Source organism: Mobula birostris, chromosome 19 (genome assembly GCF_030028105.1).
Source record: "Mobula birostris isolate sMobBir1 chromosome 19, sMobBir1.hap1, whole genome shotgun sequence".
Lineage (NCBI taxonomy): Eukaryota > Metazoa > Chordata > Chondrichthyes > Myliobatiformes > Myliobatidae > Mobula > Mobula birostris.
In genome coordinates, this window is record NC_092388.1 from 58,815,817 (window position 1) to 58,834,161 (window position 18,345).

The 18,345-nt window shown below is 39.9% G+C and overlaps 1 protein-coding gene across 2 annotated transcripts in view; it reads right to left on the reverse strand.

The window, feature by feature from the left end:
* Window positions 1–512: 512 nt before the first annotated feature.
* Window positions 513–18,345, reverse strand: part of fars2 (phenylalanyl-tRNA synthetase 2, mitochondrial) — a 425,604-nt gene continuing 407,771 nt past the window's right edge. The window contains exon 8 of one of the 2 annotated variants that reach the window (XM_072283671.1): window positions 513–4,269. In XM_072283671.1, the coding sequence (XP_072139772.1) occupies window positions 4,131–4,269 (139 nt within the window). In that variant the 3' untranslated portion in view covers window positions 513–4,130. The remainder of the gene's footprint in view (window positions 4,270–18,345) is intronic. The other variant, XM_072283673.1, reaches the window with a different exon arrangement.

Below are 18,345 nucleotides of genomic sequence, written 5' to 3' on the forward strand. Positions count from 1 at the left end.
AATCTTTGTAATGGTTTGGTTAATCCATAGCAAGACCGTGGAGTACAGTTCTGATTGCCACCAATTGAAGGATAGGCTTGTATGTAGAAAGTGTATAGGAGATTTGACAAGATAATGCCTGAGGGATGGAATATTTTAGATACAGATATTAGATAGGCTGGACTTTTTTCCTTGGAACTACAGAGGCTGAAGGAGTACTTCTAAGAGATATTCAAACTTATGAGGTGCTTCAATAAATAGGTAGTAGGAAACATTCCCCCTCAGGCAGCTAAGTCAAGAAAGGGAAAAAGATAGGTGGTTTAGAGGGGATCTAAAGACTCTTTCACCCAGAGGGTGGTTGGAACTTAGAGCACAAGGACTGAAGGGGTGGTGGAGGCAGGTATTCTCACAACATTTGAGAGAAGTTGGTAAATGGGATCAGTAAAGTTAGGCAACACACATCAAAGTTGCTGGTGAACGCAGCAGGCCAGGCAGCCTGCTGCGTTCACCAGCAACTTTGATGTGTGTTGCTTGAATTTCCAGCATCTGCAGAATTCCTGTTGTCAGTAAAGTTAGGGATTTGATAGCTTGCATGTCTTCTTTCTGTGATTCAATGACTCTGAAGACACATTTTCAAAAGTATAATACAAAATTGGTTCATTTAGAATTTTCTATCCTCTTCCAGTCAATGGCCAACAGGACAACGTTCACACAACCCAGCAGTTTGTTGGCTTTCAGGAATTCTAAGGGGAATTATGAAACAGATGTCCCATTTTGTCTTGAATTTAGCTTCTATAATGAATTTTAGATTTAAATTTAAATAATTTCTTATTTCTGGGATAGTCATGTAGTAGTTATTTCATTATAATATGAATGAGATCTATACTCCTGATGGTATTAGATTAAAGACCTTCAATGAATATGCATATCTGTGATACATGGAAGTAAAATTGCATATTATACTGTCTTCTCCCTTTGGATGGAATACCTTTTAAGAGGCACAGCAGCATTTGACACCAAAGTGATCTGATGGCCCTGTAACAGTCACTTTCTCAATGAGTCAAGAGGAGATGGTAGATTTGAGCACCAAATCAAACTCGTAATCATCACACATTCATGAGAAAAAAATGGAGAGATTGAAATAAGCAGAAAGATACACAAAGTTTTTCTGGACAGAAAGCTTCACATTGGTACAGCCTTTTCTGTGCTATGCATCATCATGGCTATCCCTCGAGGTCGAAGATGATTGTCTTCGTTCTGAAGAAGTGGTCCACAGAGCGAAGATGCCTGTGCATGTATTTGTTTAATGTGTACTTGATGTTGCACTCCAAGAAGCACACGATACTTCACAAATCAACCAACTGATTCCAATGGCATGGAAACCATGACGATTGGAGCTGATGGATTTGTTGCAGCCTTCATCCTCCTTCACAGGTGTTGACTTTGAAGTAACTCCATCTGCCTGTTCCACCACTGAGGTCTTGGTTGGATTGTTCTTTGTCAGGGACCTCACCCTCGACCTTACCGCCATGGGTGACCCTACCAGAAGCATAGCTCCAGACGGCATCGCTCTTGGGATCTCAGGACCACACAAGCTTCTCCACCACGATAAGGTGACAATCCACGGAGAAGCTATGCAAGGAAACAATTAAAATCCCAACACACACCCCACATATAATTCTCACTGAGCACAATTTTGTTCTAAATCCATGGCGCATGCTGTGCTTATGGCTGGAAGGCATCCATGCATGCAAAGTATATTTTGACATGACTCAAGCATAAAGTACTTCCACATACAAACCACAAAGGCAACCCAGACTTTTTCGATACAGGGGAGTTCTGTTGCTACCTGAATTTAAAGAAGTTAGACTCAAAAGCCTTATCAAATCCATGGCTCTTTTAAGGTCTATGAATCCTAATGGTAGTTCCTTTTAAGGTTTACTTTCACCTTTCACACTCAGATACCCCGTTTCACTGAGAATGCCCTTTGGTCACCTCACCTCACCCCCAGATGTATTAGTAGTCAATCTTTAATTCAAGTCACCGGTCAATGGTGTGTCTACCTAATGGCCCATTCCAACCTCTGAGGCCCTGTTCCACCATTTGCTCTTCCTACCTAGGACAACACCAGATTCTGCCTATCTCTTACAAGTCTCCCTCCTCTGCATTCCCTATCAGCGCACTCTGTCTCTATGACCTACTGAATTTCCTCTGGTAGCTCCATTATAAGAAGGATTTGTGTGCTTACAGTGCAAGGTCTTTTCTATTGCACACAAAGTTTTGGGGTCCTCACCCACCATCAGTACAACATATCTCAATAATGTCTAGGTGTTTTTCCTTGATACGTTTCTACTTCACTGAATGTGTGGGTCCTGAATTTTATCTAATTAAGGATATTTTATCAGCAGGTTGTATTTCTGTCAACAAAGGATGCAGTTTTTAAGTTATCATCTACGCTGCCCTAACTTCCAACTGGTCAAAATCACTTAACGAATTTCCTTGCTATTCATGACTCCACCGATTTTCATGTCATCCACAAACTTACCAATCAGGCCACCTACACTTTTATCCAAATTATTAAGCTTTAAAAAACATCACATATCTAGCTCTGATCTTTACAGACCCCCAATCAGAAAAACAGCCCTCTACCACGATACCCTATCTTCTGTATCTTCCATGACCAAGCCAATTTTGAATCCTATCTACCAACCCAAGGCGGATCACATATGACTTAACCTTCTGGAGCATCCTACCATCAGGAACCTTGTCAAATGCCTTAATGAATCCTCAGTCACCTGGCCAGGATCATTCTCTAATCTTAGCTCTAGTACAGACCAGTCCCTAGTTGGACTATCTACATATCATCTCCAGGAACCCTCCTGGGTGCACCCAACAAATTCCACCCATCTGTAATGTATTAATGTATAAAATACTTAGAGATTCCTCATAATTCAATTTGACAAGAGCATTTCATAGCCCATTTTAGCTTTCCTAATTTCTTCATTAAGTTCTTTCCTGCTTCCTCTATATTTCTCAAGGACCTTGTCAGATTTCAGCTTTGTAAACCTTACATTTCCTTTAACTTTTTGACAAAACTTGGAAATGTTTGCGTCATCCAATGTTCCTGAAGCTTGCCATCCTTATTTTCATTCTCACAAGAACATTCTCGCCATGAACTTTAATCAATTAGCCTTTAATGACTCTTATATATTAGATGTAGATTTACCCTCCAAAAGTTGGTCTACTTTCTTTAGATCCTGCCTAATACTGCTGCAATTAGCCTTCCCCTAATTTAGCGCTTTTACCCAAGGGCCAATCTCATCTTTATCCAAATCTACAGTATATTAAAACTTATAGAATTATGGTCACCATTCCCATATACACCCCAAATGAACCTTCAATCACCTGGCCAGGATCATTCCCTAATCTAAGGTCCAGAACAGACCAATCCCTAGTTGGACTATCTACATATTATCTCCAGAAACCTTCCTGGGTGCACTAGCAAATTCTGCCTGTGTAAGCCATTGGCACTTCAATTTTAAGTGCACTGTCACCTATGAGAACATCAGTAGTAACCCCAATTTCAGTTGTTTGTGCTGTTCAGTTTTTATGCTGACCCTTCATCAGTGATGGCAAGGGATTAGGTGAGTCACTAATGAAATTAATGCCTACTACCCAATGAAATGATTTAGTTATGGAGATTCATGAAGGACTATATCTTAGTTCCATCATATGCTTCAATATATGGTCACCACACAGATGTCTGCATTTATTTTCATTTCATTCAGGAAACTATCAGTTCTGTCCAGGACAGAATCAAACATGTATTGTTAAGAATCAACCCAAGGTGAGGAGTTCAAAGGTATACTCCATCATACTAAATGTATGACGCCCCCTGTACTTTGTTGATGCAGTTCAGCTCTTTGGAGCCAATTAACATGGAGTACAGCATAAACTCTCAGAGAAAACTTTCCTGTTTTACAGTGCAAGTTATTCTTTCAAATACATGAAGATATGCCATATTCATCCAAAGTATTCCACTTTACTGAAATCCAGTTTTGTCTTAATTACAATGTTTTCATAATTCATACTTTTCTTCTGCACAAAAAGATTGACAGGTAAATTTAGAAACATTCCATTGTTCTCCTGATTTAAAATCTGCCTTCTACTCCCAGTTTCTCCACGGTTTCTTTCTCAATGGCTTGATGAATGGTGCACACCTCCTCTTGGGTCAGCGTTCGTTCCATGTGGCGATAGGTAATCCTATAGCAGTGGCTGATCTTTTCTGTCCTAGATAGAGAAATAATCATGAGTTCATCCGCAGACATGAGCTGCACTTAACCAATCTACTGGGTGCAAATACATTCAGAAGGTACAGACTACTTATTTTATCTATTTTGTTTCTAGTCTAGTCAGATGAACTCTGCACAGTTCTGTGATGAACTGATTACTTATTCCAAGATTTACAGTTTTCCCTTTTTTAACTGACAGTATGTAGATACCATGTAGGCACATTTTCAGATTTGAAAGACCAGATTCACTGTGTAAACTCAGCAGCTTTGTGAATTGGTGTCCTATTTCAGCACAATTCCAAATGCTTCTGTGTGATATTTGGACAATTAGTTCACTTATTTTGCCAGAGAGAAATATCGATCATTGATGTCGATTGACTCAGCAACAGTTCTTTTTAATAAAAACATTAACTCAGAGTAGTATGCAAAAGTTTGGGCACCCTGGTCAAAATTTCTGTTACTGTGAATAATTAAGCGAGTAAAAGATGACCTGATTTCCAAAAGGCATAAAGTTCAAGATGACACATTTCTTTAATATTTTAAGCAAGATTACTTTTTTTATTTCCATCTTTTACATTTTCAAAATAACAAAAAAGGAAAAGGACCTGAAGCAAAAGTTTGGGCACCCTGCATGGTCAGTATGTAGTAACACCCCCTTTGGCAAATATCACAGCTTGTAAACGCTTTTTGTAACCAGCTAAGAGTCTTTCAATTCTCGTTTGGGGGATTTTCGCCCATTCTTCCTTGCAAAAGGCTTCTAGTTCTGTAAGATTCTTGGGCCGTCTTGCATGCACTGCTCTTTTGAGGTCTATCCACAGATCCTTGATGATGTTTAGGTCTGGGGACTGTGCAGACCACTGCAAAACCTTCAGCTTGCACCTCTTGAGGTAGTCCATTGTGGTTTTTGAGGTGTGTTCATTATCCTGTTGTAGAAGCTTTGGTTTTTTTTACATACGGTGTGATGTTTGCTTCCAGAATTTGCTGGTATTTAACTGAATTCATACTTCCCTCTACCAGTAAATGTTCCCCGTGCCACTGGCTGCAACACAAGCCCAAAGCATGATCGATCCACCCCCGGGCTTAACAGTTGGAGAGGGGTTCCTTTCATGAAATTCTGCACCCTTTTTTCTCCAAACATACCTTTGCTTCATCAGTCCACAGGACTTGTTTCCAAAATGCATCAGGCTTGTTTAGATGTTCCTTTGAACATTTTGAATAGAACTTTTTGGCTGCACTGGTGACCCCTGTTTCCATCCAGGGGGTCCGTGTGGACATGGTGGAGGATTACAAATACTTGGGGATACGAATTGACAATAAACTGGACTGGTCAAAGAACAATGAGGCTGTCTACAAGAAGGGTCAGAGCCGTCTCTATTTCCTGAGGAGACTAAGGTCCTTTAACATCTGTCGGATGATGCTGAGGATGTTCTACGAGTCTGTGATGGCCAGCGCTAACATGTTTGCTGTTGTGTGCTGGGGCAGTAGGCTGAGGGTAGCAGACACCAACAGAATCAGCAAACTCATTCATAAGGCCAGTGATGTTGTGGGGATGGAACTGGACTCTCTGACGGTGGTGTCTGAAAAGAGGATGCTGTCCAAGTTGCATGCCATCTTGGACAATGTCTCCCATCCATTACATAATGTACTGGGTGGGCACAGGAGTACATTCAGCCAGAGACTCATTCCACTGAGATGCAACACCGAGCGTCATAGGAAGTCATTCCTCCCTGTGGCCATCAAACTTTACAACTCCTCCCTTGGAGGGTCAGGCACTCTGAGCCAATAGGCTGGTCCTGGACTTATTTCCATCGGGCATAATTTACATATTATTATTTGTGGTTTTATATTGCTATATTTATACTCTATTCTTGGTTAGTGCAACTGTAACGAAACCCAATTTCCCTCGGGATCAATAAAGTATGTCTATCTATCCATCTATCTATCTGATATTAAACAACACCAGCATTGCAGCTTAATCAGACATTTCTTCACCTGTCATCCACATATGAGATTCCCAAGAAAGGTCTGTATAAACTGCAGTTAAGCAGCTGGTTGTAAGAAAGAGAAAAGAGTCATAATTTCTTGCTGTTATTCTTTCGACATTATTGGTTCCAACTAAAGACTGTCAACCAGGTATCTATATAACATTCATCTCAAATAGCAGAAAGATCTCAGGCACATTTACAGTTTCTTAAATTCTGAATCTTCCTTCTCAAACTATTCTTATGGTCACCTCCATTTGATACAGATAGCTGGTAGCCTTTACACGTGTATTACACATGAAGATGTTCAGAACAGCAATGCCTCCTATTAGTAAGTAAGCTGTCATACCGTCAGTACACTCTCAATTGCTCGAGCAAATCATCTGGTTCAAGAAGATTTATTTTCCTTGAATGTAAGCTTTGTAGTGTGGTTTATCTTATGGCAAGTAAGTTAAACAGGCACCCTAAAAATATCCAGAAACAACAAGGGATACTTATGCTCAGGGCACCCTCTGGCCCTGAGATTCCTTGATCATTCTGCACTTGACTCGCAGTTGATGTTGCTTCTGATGAAACATTGGAAACACTGCCTCATTTGAACTATTTGTATTCTGCTCCTTGTAGCCATCAGTTTTCCAGAAGAGGCCACATGAAGACAAGATCGTGGCGCGAAGCAGCGTGCAGCGGCCACTCCGGTAATGAATATCTGTTATTTGTTAAGTAGGATACCGTGCACAATCCTGATTTGATGGAGGCGGATGTGAGAAGCACATTATTATACCTGGGGATACGAATTGTGCGATCCAGAATCTCCACTGGGGAAGGCCCTGAATCCTTGGCTTTGCCTGTTGCTTGGCGGCCGGGGCTGGGGTCAAAGCACTTGGCAGAGATGGTGCTCAGTGCTCAGTGTTGGAGGGCTGGTCGGAGGCTCGAAGTTTTCGGATGGACTCAGAGTCGGCTGTGGTCAGGTGCTTCCAGGGTGCTGCATCAGCAAGTTTGTGGTGTTGGAGGTTCATGGCAGGGAGGGTTTTCTTCCTTCTACCGTCTGCGTGAGATGATGGGGCTATCAGGACTTTGAGACTTTTTTTTACCATGCTCATGGTCTGCTCTTTATCAAATTACGGTATTGCTTGGCACTGTTGTAACTATATGTTATAATTATGTAGTTTTTTGTCAGTTTTAGTCTTGGTCTGTCTTGTGTTTCTGTGATATCATACTGGAGGAACATTGTATCATTTCTTAATGTATGCATTACTAAATGACAATAAACGAGGACTGGGTGTCCTCATAATCTATCTAAAGTTTAAAAGGGCCAGAGGTGGAATGGGGATCTATCAGAAATACATCCAAAGTAATCTCTTAGAAGCACTCCCAATTAGAGAAAAACTTTCATTTCTGAGGCCCAGGTCCTGATAGGGTCTGGACTTACCCATCCCTTATTGCTCTCCATGAGCAGAATACAAGTTTCTTATTGCTTTCCTTCCCATTCAGACAAGCTTGTAATGCTAAAGGAAGGCTGGAAGCACCCGGTGTTGAAAATACCTTCTGGATATCCAGTTAAGTGGCAAATGGCTTTCCACCCCATGATGAACATTGTTTGATCACCGTACTTGGTTTTCTGCAACTTATGGACACAGTACAGTGTAAACAACATTTAAAATGAACAGATTTCCAGAAAGAAAATCAACCATAATTTGAATCTAACGTAATGAAATGGTTTTAGGTCACTTAACGCTCCACTGAGTGCTGTTTCCAATTTGAACCTACTCCGTTCTTTCTAGTTTCTTTGCAGAAAACAACAGAAACTTTTAGAAAGGTGAGTTGAGATGGGATGGCACAGTCAGAATTAATGGAACTCCTGAGGATTCTTATCTTCATTTATTTACATTAATGAACGATATACCCTTACCCTATTGAATGCTTTTTCAATAGATGAGCAAGTCAACCACTTAATAATACTTTAATAAGAGCTTATTGATTACCTAATTGGCAAAAATAGACAGCATTTGTTGAAGGAGCAGCACAAATATGAGTTGAATTTTGAGGACAGGGTACAACAGATACGAAAAGGATATGTGGCTCTCAGTGGGTAAACACAACCTCAAGCTATTGATTGATAAAGTGGTCTCCAAATAGCTGATTTTGAAAGATTAATAACATCATAGATTCACAAATCAAACTAACTATACAGGTCAGCCCTACATGGTCAGCAGGACATGCAGGACATAAAGAATTATCACCATCAATTCCCGTTGGGAATATTAAAGCTAATATTAAAAATTAAAAGAAATAACTACACATTAGTGCAAAAACAGATTGGATTGGGAAATGAAACACACTGGCTTATAAAGGATGCTTAGTGGTTTGGGGTACTTGCATTGGCATTTGAATTTTTCTTGAGTTTTATAAGGTTGAACAATGTGCATATTTCTGCTGACACTGACTGCTGTTCCTTGCCTGTGCAGTAAGAAGAGAAACCATCAGTGTAACATTTTACTTAGGTGTAGTTGCATTCCAACTACAGATATTAGCAAAGTAAAATAGAGTGGAATTAGATTAAAGTGGGCTCTAAGAAACCTCAATGACTAAGAAGCTTGTTCAAATTTTCAGTCAGAGCAGCTAAGCAATTTTTGATTTAATTTCAAACTGAATCAGTAATTCATGGCTCAATTTAATTGATCAAAAATAAATGAATTTCATGATTCACAGCCCAGCGTTATTGGGTCTGGAATGATGAGTTTTCACATAGGAATTATATCTTGTTCTATGGTTGAGTAAGATGCTGAAGCAAATATGAAGCTTATTTTGAAGATATCTACAATGGTATTCTGTTTCTGGTGAGGGAACTAAAGCTGCTAACAGTATTCCAGGTGTGACCTGTACAACTAAATTCAAATTTTGTTATTTTAAACTCCAACCCCCTTACAATAAAGACCGATATGACATCTGTTTTCTTCACTACGTGGTGGACCTTCTAACTTTTTGTGATTCATACACTAAAACTCTCAGATCTCCCTGACCTACACTCATTTGCTTGTCATTTAGATACCCTGCGTTTACATTTCTCTTACCAAATGACCTCACATTAAGGCACAAGGGAGACTGCAGATGCTGGAAGTCTGGAGTAACATACACAAAATGCTGGAGGAACACAGCAGGTCAGGCAGCATAAAAAGAGGAAAATAAACAGTTGACTTTTCAGCCTAAGATCTTTCGTCAGGACTTGAAAGGAAGAAGACAGACAGAAGCCACACTAAAGGGGTGGGGAAGGGCTGAGGGAGACAAACAGGAAGTTAGGAGGGTAGGATGGGAATGAAGTGAGAGGTGGAAGATGTAAAGAGCTGAGGAATTCCCCACCCTCAAGGCCTGCCATCACCTAAATCTTCCTCCCTCTGGTTTCCTTCCCTTTATTCCTTCCCTTTATTCCATGGTCTACTGTCCTCTCATATCAGATTATACCCTTGTTGCATTCAAATAAAGTCCTTTAGGCTTTGTTTTTTTTTAACAGCTTATACTAACTCTGGATTTGCTCTGTGCTACATGTTCTTGTTTAAATTTTCTGCCCCTTCCTGTCACACTTTGTCATTTTCCCATTCACTATCCTTTGCCCCTGCTCTGTCATTTCCTTTTTATTTATTAAACATCTTGTTCTTGGACCCCACTCATTCCTATTTAGTTCAAAGCCTTGCCCACAATTCTATTTATGTGATTCGCCAGAATACTGGCCTGAGCATGGATCAGATGAAGCCCATCCTAAAGGAACAGCTTTCTTCTTCCCTATCAATTGCAACCCAATCCTACCAAGCCTTATGCCATACACTTACTTCCCTATTCCTATTCACTATTTGCCATTTTACACTTGTCGCAGATAATAATCCAAAAATTATTACTTTTGTGGTTCTGCTTTTTGATTTTGTCCTGATTGCATCATCATCTTCCAGCAGAACATTCTTCCTAGTCTTACCTAGGTGGACAACAACTGGATTCTCTCTCTCCCATTCTATGTTCTCCAGGCCAGAAGAGATCAGAGATGGAAGTTCAAAGTATAATTATTATAAAAGTACATACATGTCACCATATGAAATTTTGAGACTCCTTTCCTTGCAGGCAAACATCGTAAGTCCAAGAAATACAATAGAATCAATGAAAGACCACACCCAAAAGGGCAGACCAACAGCCAATATGTAGAAGACAACAAACCGTGCAAATAGGAAACAAATAAATAAATAAATAAGCAAGCAAGCAATAAATATTGAGAACATGAGATGAAGAGTCCATAAAGGTGAGTCCATAGGTTGTGGGAAGATGTCAATGATGAGGCAAGTGAAGCTGAGTGAAGTTATCCCCTCTGGTTCAAAAGCCTGATGGTTGAGGGCTAATGACTGTTTCTGTACTTAGTAGTGTGGATCCTGAGGCTCCTGTACCTTCTTCCTGCTGACATTAGCAAGGAGAGAGCATAGCCTGGGTGGTAGGGGTCCTTGCTAATGGATGTTGCTTTCCTGTGGCAGCACTCCATGTAGATGTGCTCATTGGTGGGGAAAGCTTTATCTGTGATAGACTGGGCCATATCCACTACATTGTGTAGGATTTTTCTTTCCAGGCACTGGTGTTTCCACACCAGGCCATAGTGCAACCAGTCAATACATGTTCCATCACATATCCATAGAAGTTTGTCTTAGTTTTAGGTGTCATGCCAATTTTCCACAAACTTGTAAGTAAGTAGAGGCAGAGTTATGCTTTCTTCATAATTGCACTGTTGTGTACATACATCTATTGATGCTTCTGGACACATCTTCAGTGCTGTTCCTGGAATCATCGGGTGTTTCGGGTCTTTCAACATCATACAACCTTCTCCAGGTGACCCAGCCGGGGCTGATCAGACCCCAGCCTGTGTCCAGATGGCTAGCTACTTATGACTCGGTGGCTCCCCTCTTTGGAGCCACAGCCATCTTGAGGCCCTCTCTGCCGCATCGGTGGTACTGTGGATGGCTCTCCTCTTCCTCTCTCCCTCGATGCCCAAAATGCTGAAGGCTCTAACTAAAGAACGGGCTACGAATAATTGCTGTCATGGCTTGCAGTTTCCTATCAACCCCTCCCTTCGCCGTTGCCTCCAGAATTTGGTTAACATCTTCATCAAACTGCTTTCACAGTGAAGTCATGTTAGCTGCAGGCCATTTGATCCACCTCCTGTTAGACTTCATGTTCGAGGGATTAGTTTGCAACACTTGGAGGTTCCAGGCGCCATGGGGTGACTCCAGGCCTGGCCCCTCCCTCATCTCACCAGGTTGGACACCTGCGCGTTGTGCTGCTCCTGCTCCCGCCAAACACTTCATCCTCACTTGGTGGATCTTCAAGCCGCGATCGTTCTTGCAGATTTTGCCACATGCTTACAGATCTTCTCAAATAATAACAGCGAGGAATTTAAAGTTGCTGATGCTCTCCACCTCCAAGGCCCCAAGAAGAAGCTCATGGGCCTCCAGTTTCCTCATCCTAAGTCAATAATCAGCTCCTTGGTCTTGCTGACATTTATTGAGGTGCCACTCAGCCAGATTGCTGTTCTCTCACCATTAAGCCAGATTTTCAAATTCCCTCCTATATGCTGACTCATCACTACCTTTGATTCGGCCAATGACAATGGCATCGTCAGCAAACTTATATATGGCATTAGAGCTGTAATTAGCCTCACAGTCATAAATATAAAGTGAGTAGAGCATTGGGGCTGACTTGTGGTGCAGCTGTGCTGATGGAGATTGTGGAGGAGATGTTGTTACCAATCTGAACTAACTGGGGTTGCAAGTGAGGAAATCAAAGATCTAATTGCACAAGGAGGTATTGAGACCAATGATTTGAAGCTTATTGATTAGGTTTGAGGGGGATAATAATATTGAATACCGAGCTATAGTCAATAAAGAGCCTTAACCCTGGCACAGGCTGGTAGCACAGCCTTCAAGACTCTCTCTTTGCAGCAGAGAACAGTGTCTGTTCCCCTAACAATGTGACCTCCTTCCCCCCGCCACCACATAAAACCACTTGTTTACAGATCCTCCGGTACTGACCACCCTCACACACACAGGGAGTAAGAACATCACACCTGTTGCATAAAGGCCAGTATTTTGATCCTAGAAAATCGCAAGATAGATAATCTAAGGAGTGTGATTGCCTCAACTGACTACATGAACATAGAACAGTAAAACTCAGCAACAGGTCCCTTGGCCCACAATTTATGCTAATCTAATTAAATTAGTAATTTAATACTTAAACTCTTCTGTCTACACAATGTCCACATCTCTCCATTCTGTGCAGATCCATGTGCTTAACCAAGAGCATCTTAAATGCCTCTATCTTATTTCCCTCCATTTCCAACTCTGGAAGCACATTCCAGCCGTCCACTGCTTTGTGTGAAAATAAAAACCTGTCCCACTCATCTCCAATGAACATAACCCTTCTCAGTTTAAATGCATGCTCTCTAGTTTTAGATATTTTGACCCTGGGAGGGAGATACCAGCTGTCTACTCTATCTGATCTTATGAAATTTAATAAGGTCTATCCTCAGTCTCTTCTGCCCCAGATAAAACAACCTTTTAGAAAACATAGAAAACCTACAGCACAATACAGGCCCCTCGGCCCACAAAACTGTGCCGAGCATGTCCTTACCTGAGAAATTACCTGAGGTTACCCATAGCCCTCTATTTTTCTGAGCTCCATGTACCTGTCCAGGAGTCTCTTAAAAGACCCTATTGTATCCGCCTCCACCACCACCGCCAGCAGCCCATTTCATGTATTTGCCACTCTCTGCGTAAAAAACTTACCCCTGACATCTCCTCTGCACCTACTTCCAAGCACCTTAAAACTGTGCCCTCTCGTGCTAGCCATTCCAGCTCTGGGAAAAAGCCTCTGACTATCCACATGATCAATGCCTCTCATCATCTTATACACCTCTATCAGATCACCTCTCATCCTCCATCGCTCCAAGTAAAAAAGGCTGAGTGCACTCAGCCTATTCTCATAAGGCATGCTTCCCAATCCAGGCAACATCCTTGTAAATCTCCTCTGCACCCTTTCTATGGTTTCCAAATCCTTCCTATAGTGAGGTGACCAGGACTGAGCATAGTACTCTAAATGGCATCTGACCAGGGTCCTATATAGCTGCAACATTAGCTCTTGGCTCTTAAACTCAATCCCTTGATTGCCGAAGGCCAATGCACCATATGCTTTCTTAAACATAGAGTCAACCTTCGCAGCAGCTTTGAGTGTCCTATGGGCACAGACCCCAAGATCCCTCTTATCCTCCACACTTACCAAGAGTCTTACCATTAATACTATATACTGCCATCATATTTGACCTACCAAAATGAACCACCTCACACTTATCTGGGTTGAACTCCATCTGCCACTTCTCAGCCCAGTTTTGAATCCTATCAATGTCCCACTGTAACCTCTGACAGCCCTCGACATTATCCACAACACCCTCAACCTTTTGGTGTCATCAGCAAATTTATTAACCCATCCCTCCACTTCCTCATCCAGGTCATTTATAAAAAAATCACGAAGAGCAGGGGTCCCAGAACAGATCCCTGAGGCACACCACTGGTCACCAACCTCCATGCAGAATATCACCTGTCTACAACCACTCTTTGCCCTCTGTGGGCAAGCCAGTTCTGGATCCACAAAGCATTGTTCCCTTGGATCCCATGCCTCCTTACTTTCTCAATAAGCCTTGCATGGGGTACCTTGCCAAATGCTTTGCTGAAATCCATATACACTACATGTACGGCTCTGCCTTCATCAACGTGTTTAGTCACATCTTCAAAAAATTAAATCAGTCTCCTAAGGCATGACCTGCCTTTCACAAAGCCATGATGACTATTCGTAATCATATTATGCCTCTCCAAATGTTCATAAATCCTGCCTCTCAGGACACTGCACCTGTCTGTAAATGGAGTAGCAGCGGTTTTGTGCTGCTCTCAGTTTTGTTCCTTTCCCCCTAGTTTAAACTTCGAATTTAAAATTTTTATTTGCTGATTCTTGAGGGGGAACAATATGTCTATGTCTACGAGGAATGGGAAAAACTTGTCTGAACCTAGTGACAAAGGTAATGGGAAAGGAAAGATGCAAAAGGAAAGATCTGATGAAATGCCACCATGGGCTGAAGATATGGTTCGGGCACAGAATTCAATTAAAGATCAGAATGGGTCAATTAAAGACCAACTGGAAACGAATAGTAATGAAATGAAGTCATTTCTGGGAAAACTTAAAGACCTGGAAACTCAAGTTATTACACATGAAGAGGAATTGAAGATAACTAAGCAAAAATTGTTTGAAGCTACAACTCGTTTGGAAAGATATCAAAATAAGATCATAGACCTGGAAACTAGGTCTCGCCGAAGGAATATACGAATTGTTGGGCTGCAAGAAGGATCTGAAAATGGAGATTTAACTGCTTACTTTGGTAAGCTTTTTCATACCTTATTATCACAGCCGCCTACTATAGAAAGAGCACACAGAGCTTTTACTTCAAAATCTAAAGATCCAAATAAACCAAGGTCTGTTTTGGTTTATTTTCATCACTTTAAAATTAAAGATCAAATAACGTGACAGGCAAGGAAACAGAAAGTGTTTAGATTTAAGGAATCTGAGCTCTATTTTTATGAGGATGACCGGAAGGAGGTAATGGAACAAAGATCAAGATTTGCTCTGGTAATCAAACAGGCATATGATAAGAAACTGCTCCCTTCCTTGCGCTACCCCAACAAGAATTAAAGTTTTTCCTCCTAACTCTTCTCCTCGTACAGCTTTTGATCCAAAAGCTGCACTGGAGTTTGTTCAGACTATACCTGCTGCCGCTACCGAATGAACTGTCTGGAAGGTTGTTTGGTTATCTGTATTTTATTGGCATTTTGGAAAGAAGATTTATGAAGGTTACTTGGATATTTCACTGAGTGACTATTAAAAGAAGATAAGGAGATTTGTTCATTATTGCATATTATTGTTTTTTTTGGAAAGAAGATCTATCATTCAAGTATGACTGTTTAAATGGTTACTCGGACATTCGACTGAAAAAAAGAAGATAAAGGGACTTGTTCCTTTAACCTAATATCAGGTTTGATTTTTTTTTGTTTCTTTCTTAATTAATTAATTGGTAGCTTTTCCTACTAACGGGGCTTCTTTTATATATATATATCTAGGGGAGGGTTCAATTACTTATAATATTATTAATTGGTATTTTTGAAAATTTAGTTGGGTTAAATATGCCGTTAACTTTTTTCTGCTTTATTATAGCGTCTTATAACTGAATTTAAAGCTTTTTTTTAGGGATTTAATGTTAAGTTTAAAAATGGCGCTGGTTTTTCTTTTTGAGAGTTAACATTATTTTGGTTCTTCTTGTTTTAAAAAAAAAGATTAAATATAAATATGGGATAGTTTGTAGGTGCTGGAATGTAAACACTTTCCCTTGTTGTGGCTTTATCGTTCCTCTTACAAGGTCAGTTGGCTTTTTTTAACTAAGGGGAGGGAGAGAGAATCTTTATAAAATGTTTTTGTACAGACAGAGCAGTTCCTGGCTTCGTATTCTATCATAGGGTGCCTGCTTTTTTTCGGGCTATGGGGGGAGGAGGGTAGGGTTAGAGTTAGGAGTTTTTCCCCATTGGGTGGTTCCACAGCATGCCTGTTTTCTATGTGGTTGTATTCTTCATCGCCGCCATTTCTGATCATCCAGTATTGGTATGTGCTCTGCGCATGTGTAGAGTAGAATAAAAATATAATATGATATTTAAACAGATTAATGTAATAAATTGGAATGTAAGTGGTTGGAATCATCCTATCAAATGAAAAAAGACTTTTAAAATCATTAACCGATTCCAACCTGATATAATTTTTGCCCAAGAGACACATATCAGGGCAGGAGATCAAAATAGATTTCTTGGATGGTGGAGAAGTTTGCAGTTTCACTCCGCTTCTCAGAGTAAAACTAAGGGCGCGTCCACCTTTATTAAATCCAATTGATATTGAGTCAGATTTTAATGGCAGATTTTTAATTGTTAAAGGAGTAATCTGTAACAGAAAAGTTGTTTTGGTCAATTTGTATGGTCCTAACTTAGATGATCCTTCTTTTTTTAAAAAGGTACTTGCTTTACTGCCTGATTTAAATGAATATATGTTGATAATGGGTGGGGATTTTAACTGTTGTTTAAATCCTTTGACTGACAAGAGCTCAACCAATTAGCAACTTCCAAATCGCTCTGCGTCATTTATTAACTCCTTTTTGACTGATTTTGGATTGATTGAATTATGGAGATATCTACACCCTGATAACATGTTCTTTTTACATGTTCATAAAAAAATTCAAGGATCGATCTTCTTGCCTAGTGTTAAAAATTGTGAATATGACACTAATGCTATATCTGATCATGCGCCTCTGAGTTTGTCTTTTGAATTTGATGATGTCATTCTTGCCCGTCCACCATGGCGCATGTCTCAGACATTATTGTAAAACTCTGACTTTGTCAGTTTCATTGAAACTCAGATAAAAGAATTTTTTCTTTTTAATGATATAGGGGGTACATCTAAATTAATCATATGGGATACATTTAAAGCATTTTTACATGGTCAGATCATTTCTTATTCAGCTAAGCTTAGAAAACACACTAAAGTAGAATTAGATAATATTTATGCAATTTCCCCTAATATTGATTTATTCAAACAAAGGATGGAACTTCAATCACAATATAACCTTATTATCTCATCCTATTGAAAGCTATTTGCTTAAGTTAAAGAGCCAATTTTATATGTTTGGAGGTAAAAATAATAAATTGCTTGCATCTCAATCAAAAACAGCTAGAGCCAAAAGGCAAATTTTGAAAATCTGTAGGAAAGATGGTACTCTGGCTTGGGAATATGAAGAAATTAATTTTTCAAGATTTTTATACTGAACTTTATAAATCTCAATGTCCAGTAAATTCTTCTAAAATTAATGCTTTCTTACAAAAGATTGCTTTTCCTAAAATTTCTGTTGAGGATCAAAAAACTTTTGATGCCCAAATTACTGAAGTTGAAATTCATAAAGCTATTTTTTCAATGAAATCTGGTAAGGCCCCTGAACTTGATGGCTATCCTGTAGAATTTTATAAAAAAATTGGAAAATTGCTTTCTCTGTATATGTTGGAAATGTTTAAGAATTCTTTTGTGAACGGTGATTTACCCTCTACTTTCTATGAGGCTTCTATTTCTTTAATTCTTAAAAAGGATAAAGATCCTACTGATTGTGCCTCATATAGCCCTATTTCATTGTTGAATGTTGATGCTAAGATTCATGTCAAAGATAATGGCCAATCAGTTGGAGAATATTTTGGGTAAGATTATTTTTAAAGATCAAACAGGCTTTATAAAGGGTCGTTATTCATTTTCAAATGTTCGGAGATTATTTAATACTATATATTAGTCCTCTTTTAAAACTCCACAATGCGTCGTCTCTTTGGATGCTGAAAAAGCGCTCGATCGAGTCGAATTGAAATATTTATTTAATGTTTTAGAGGAATTTGGCTTTGGTGTTAATTTTAATAATTCGATTAGAATGATATATAAAACTCCTATTGCTACTGTTATTACTAATAACTGTAACTCTCCTTTTTTTCAGCTTTCACGGGGGACAAGACAAGGTTGTCCATTAAGTCCTTTGTTATTTAATTTAATATTAGAACCCCTTGCTATTGCTCTTCGTGAAGCTAAAGATACTTATGGGATCGGGTTTTCCTTAATCCTGTCCGCCAAGCTTTTCCTGTTAGCACATGTTTACATCAAATTTTGAAGTAACAAGTGAGAGAGCAGGATCTGAGCAGGCCAGGAGCCATTTGAAAATGACAAGTCTCATTGGGAGTAAGTTTTAACTAAGCCAATAAAAAGAAGTAAGGTTTAACTGGAGGGGACATACTGGGAGCTGCCATTGTTGGAGTGGGTAGTGTTAGAGTGGGGAATTGAGGCTTTGGCGAGAAGAGGCAGAGGCACAGGTGAGTAACAGGTAAGAACAGGTAAGGATTTTTCATTATGTATAGTATTAATGTTATAAATAGGGATGCAGGATTAGCTGGTGTGTTGTC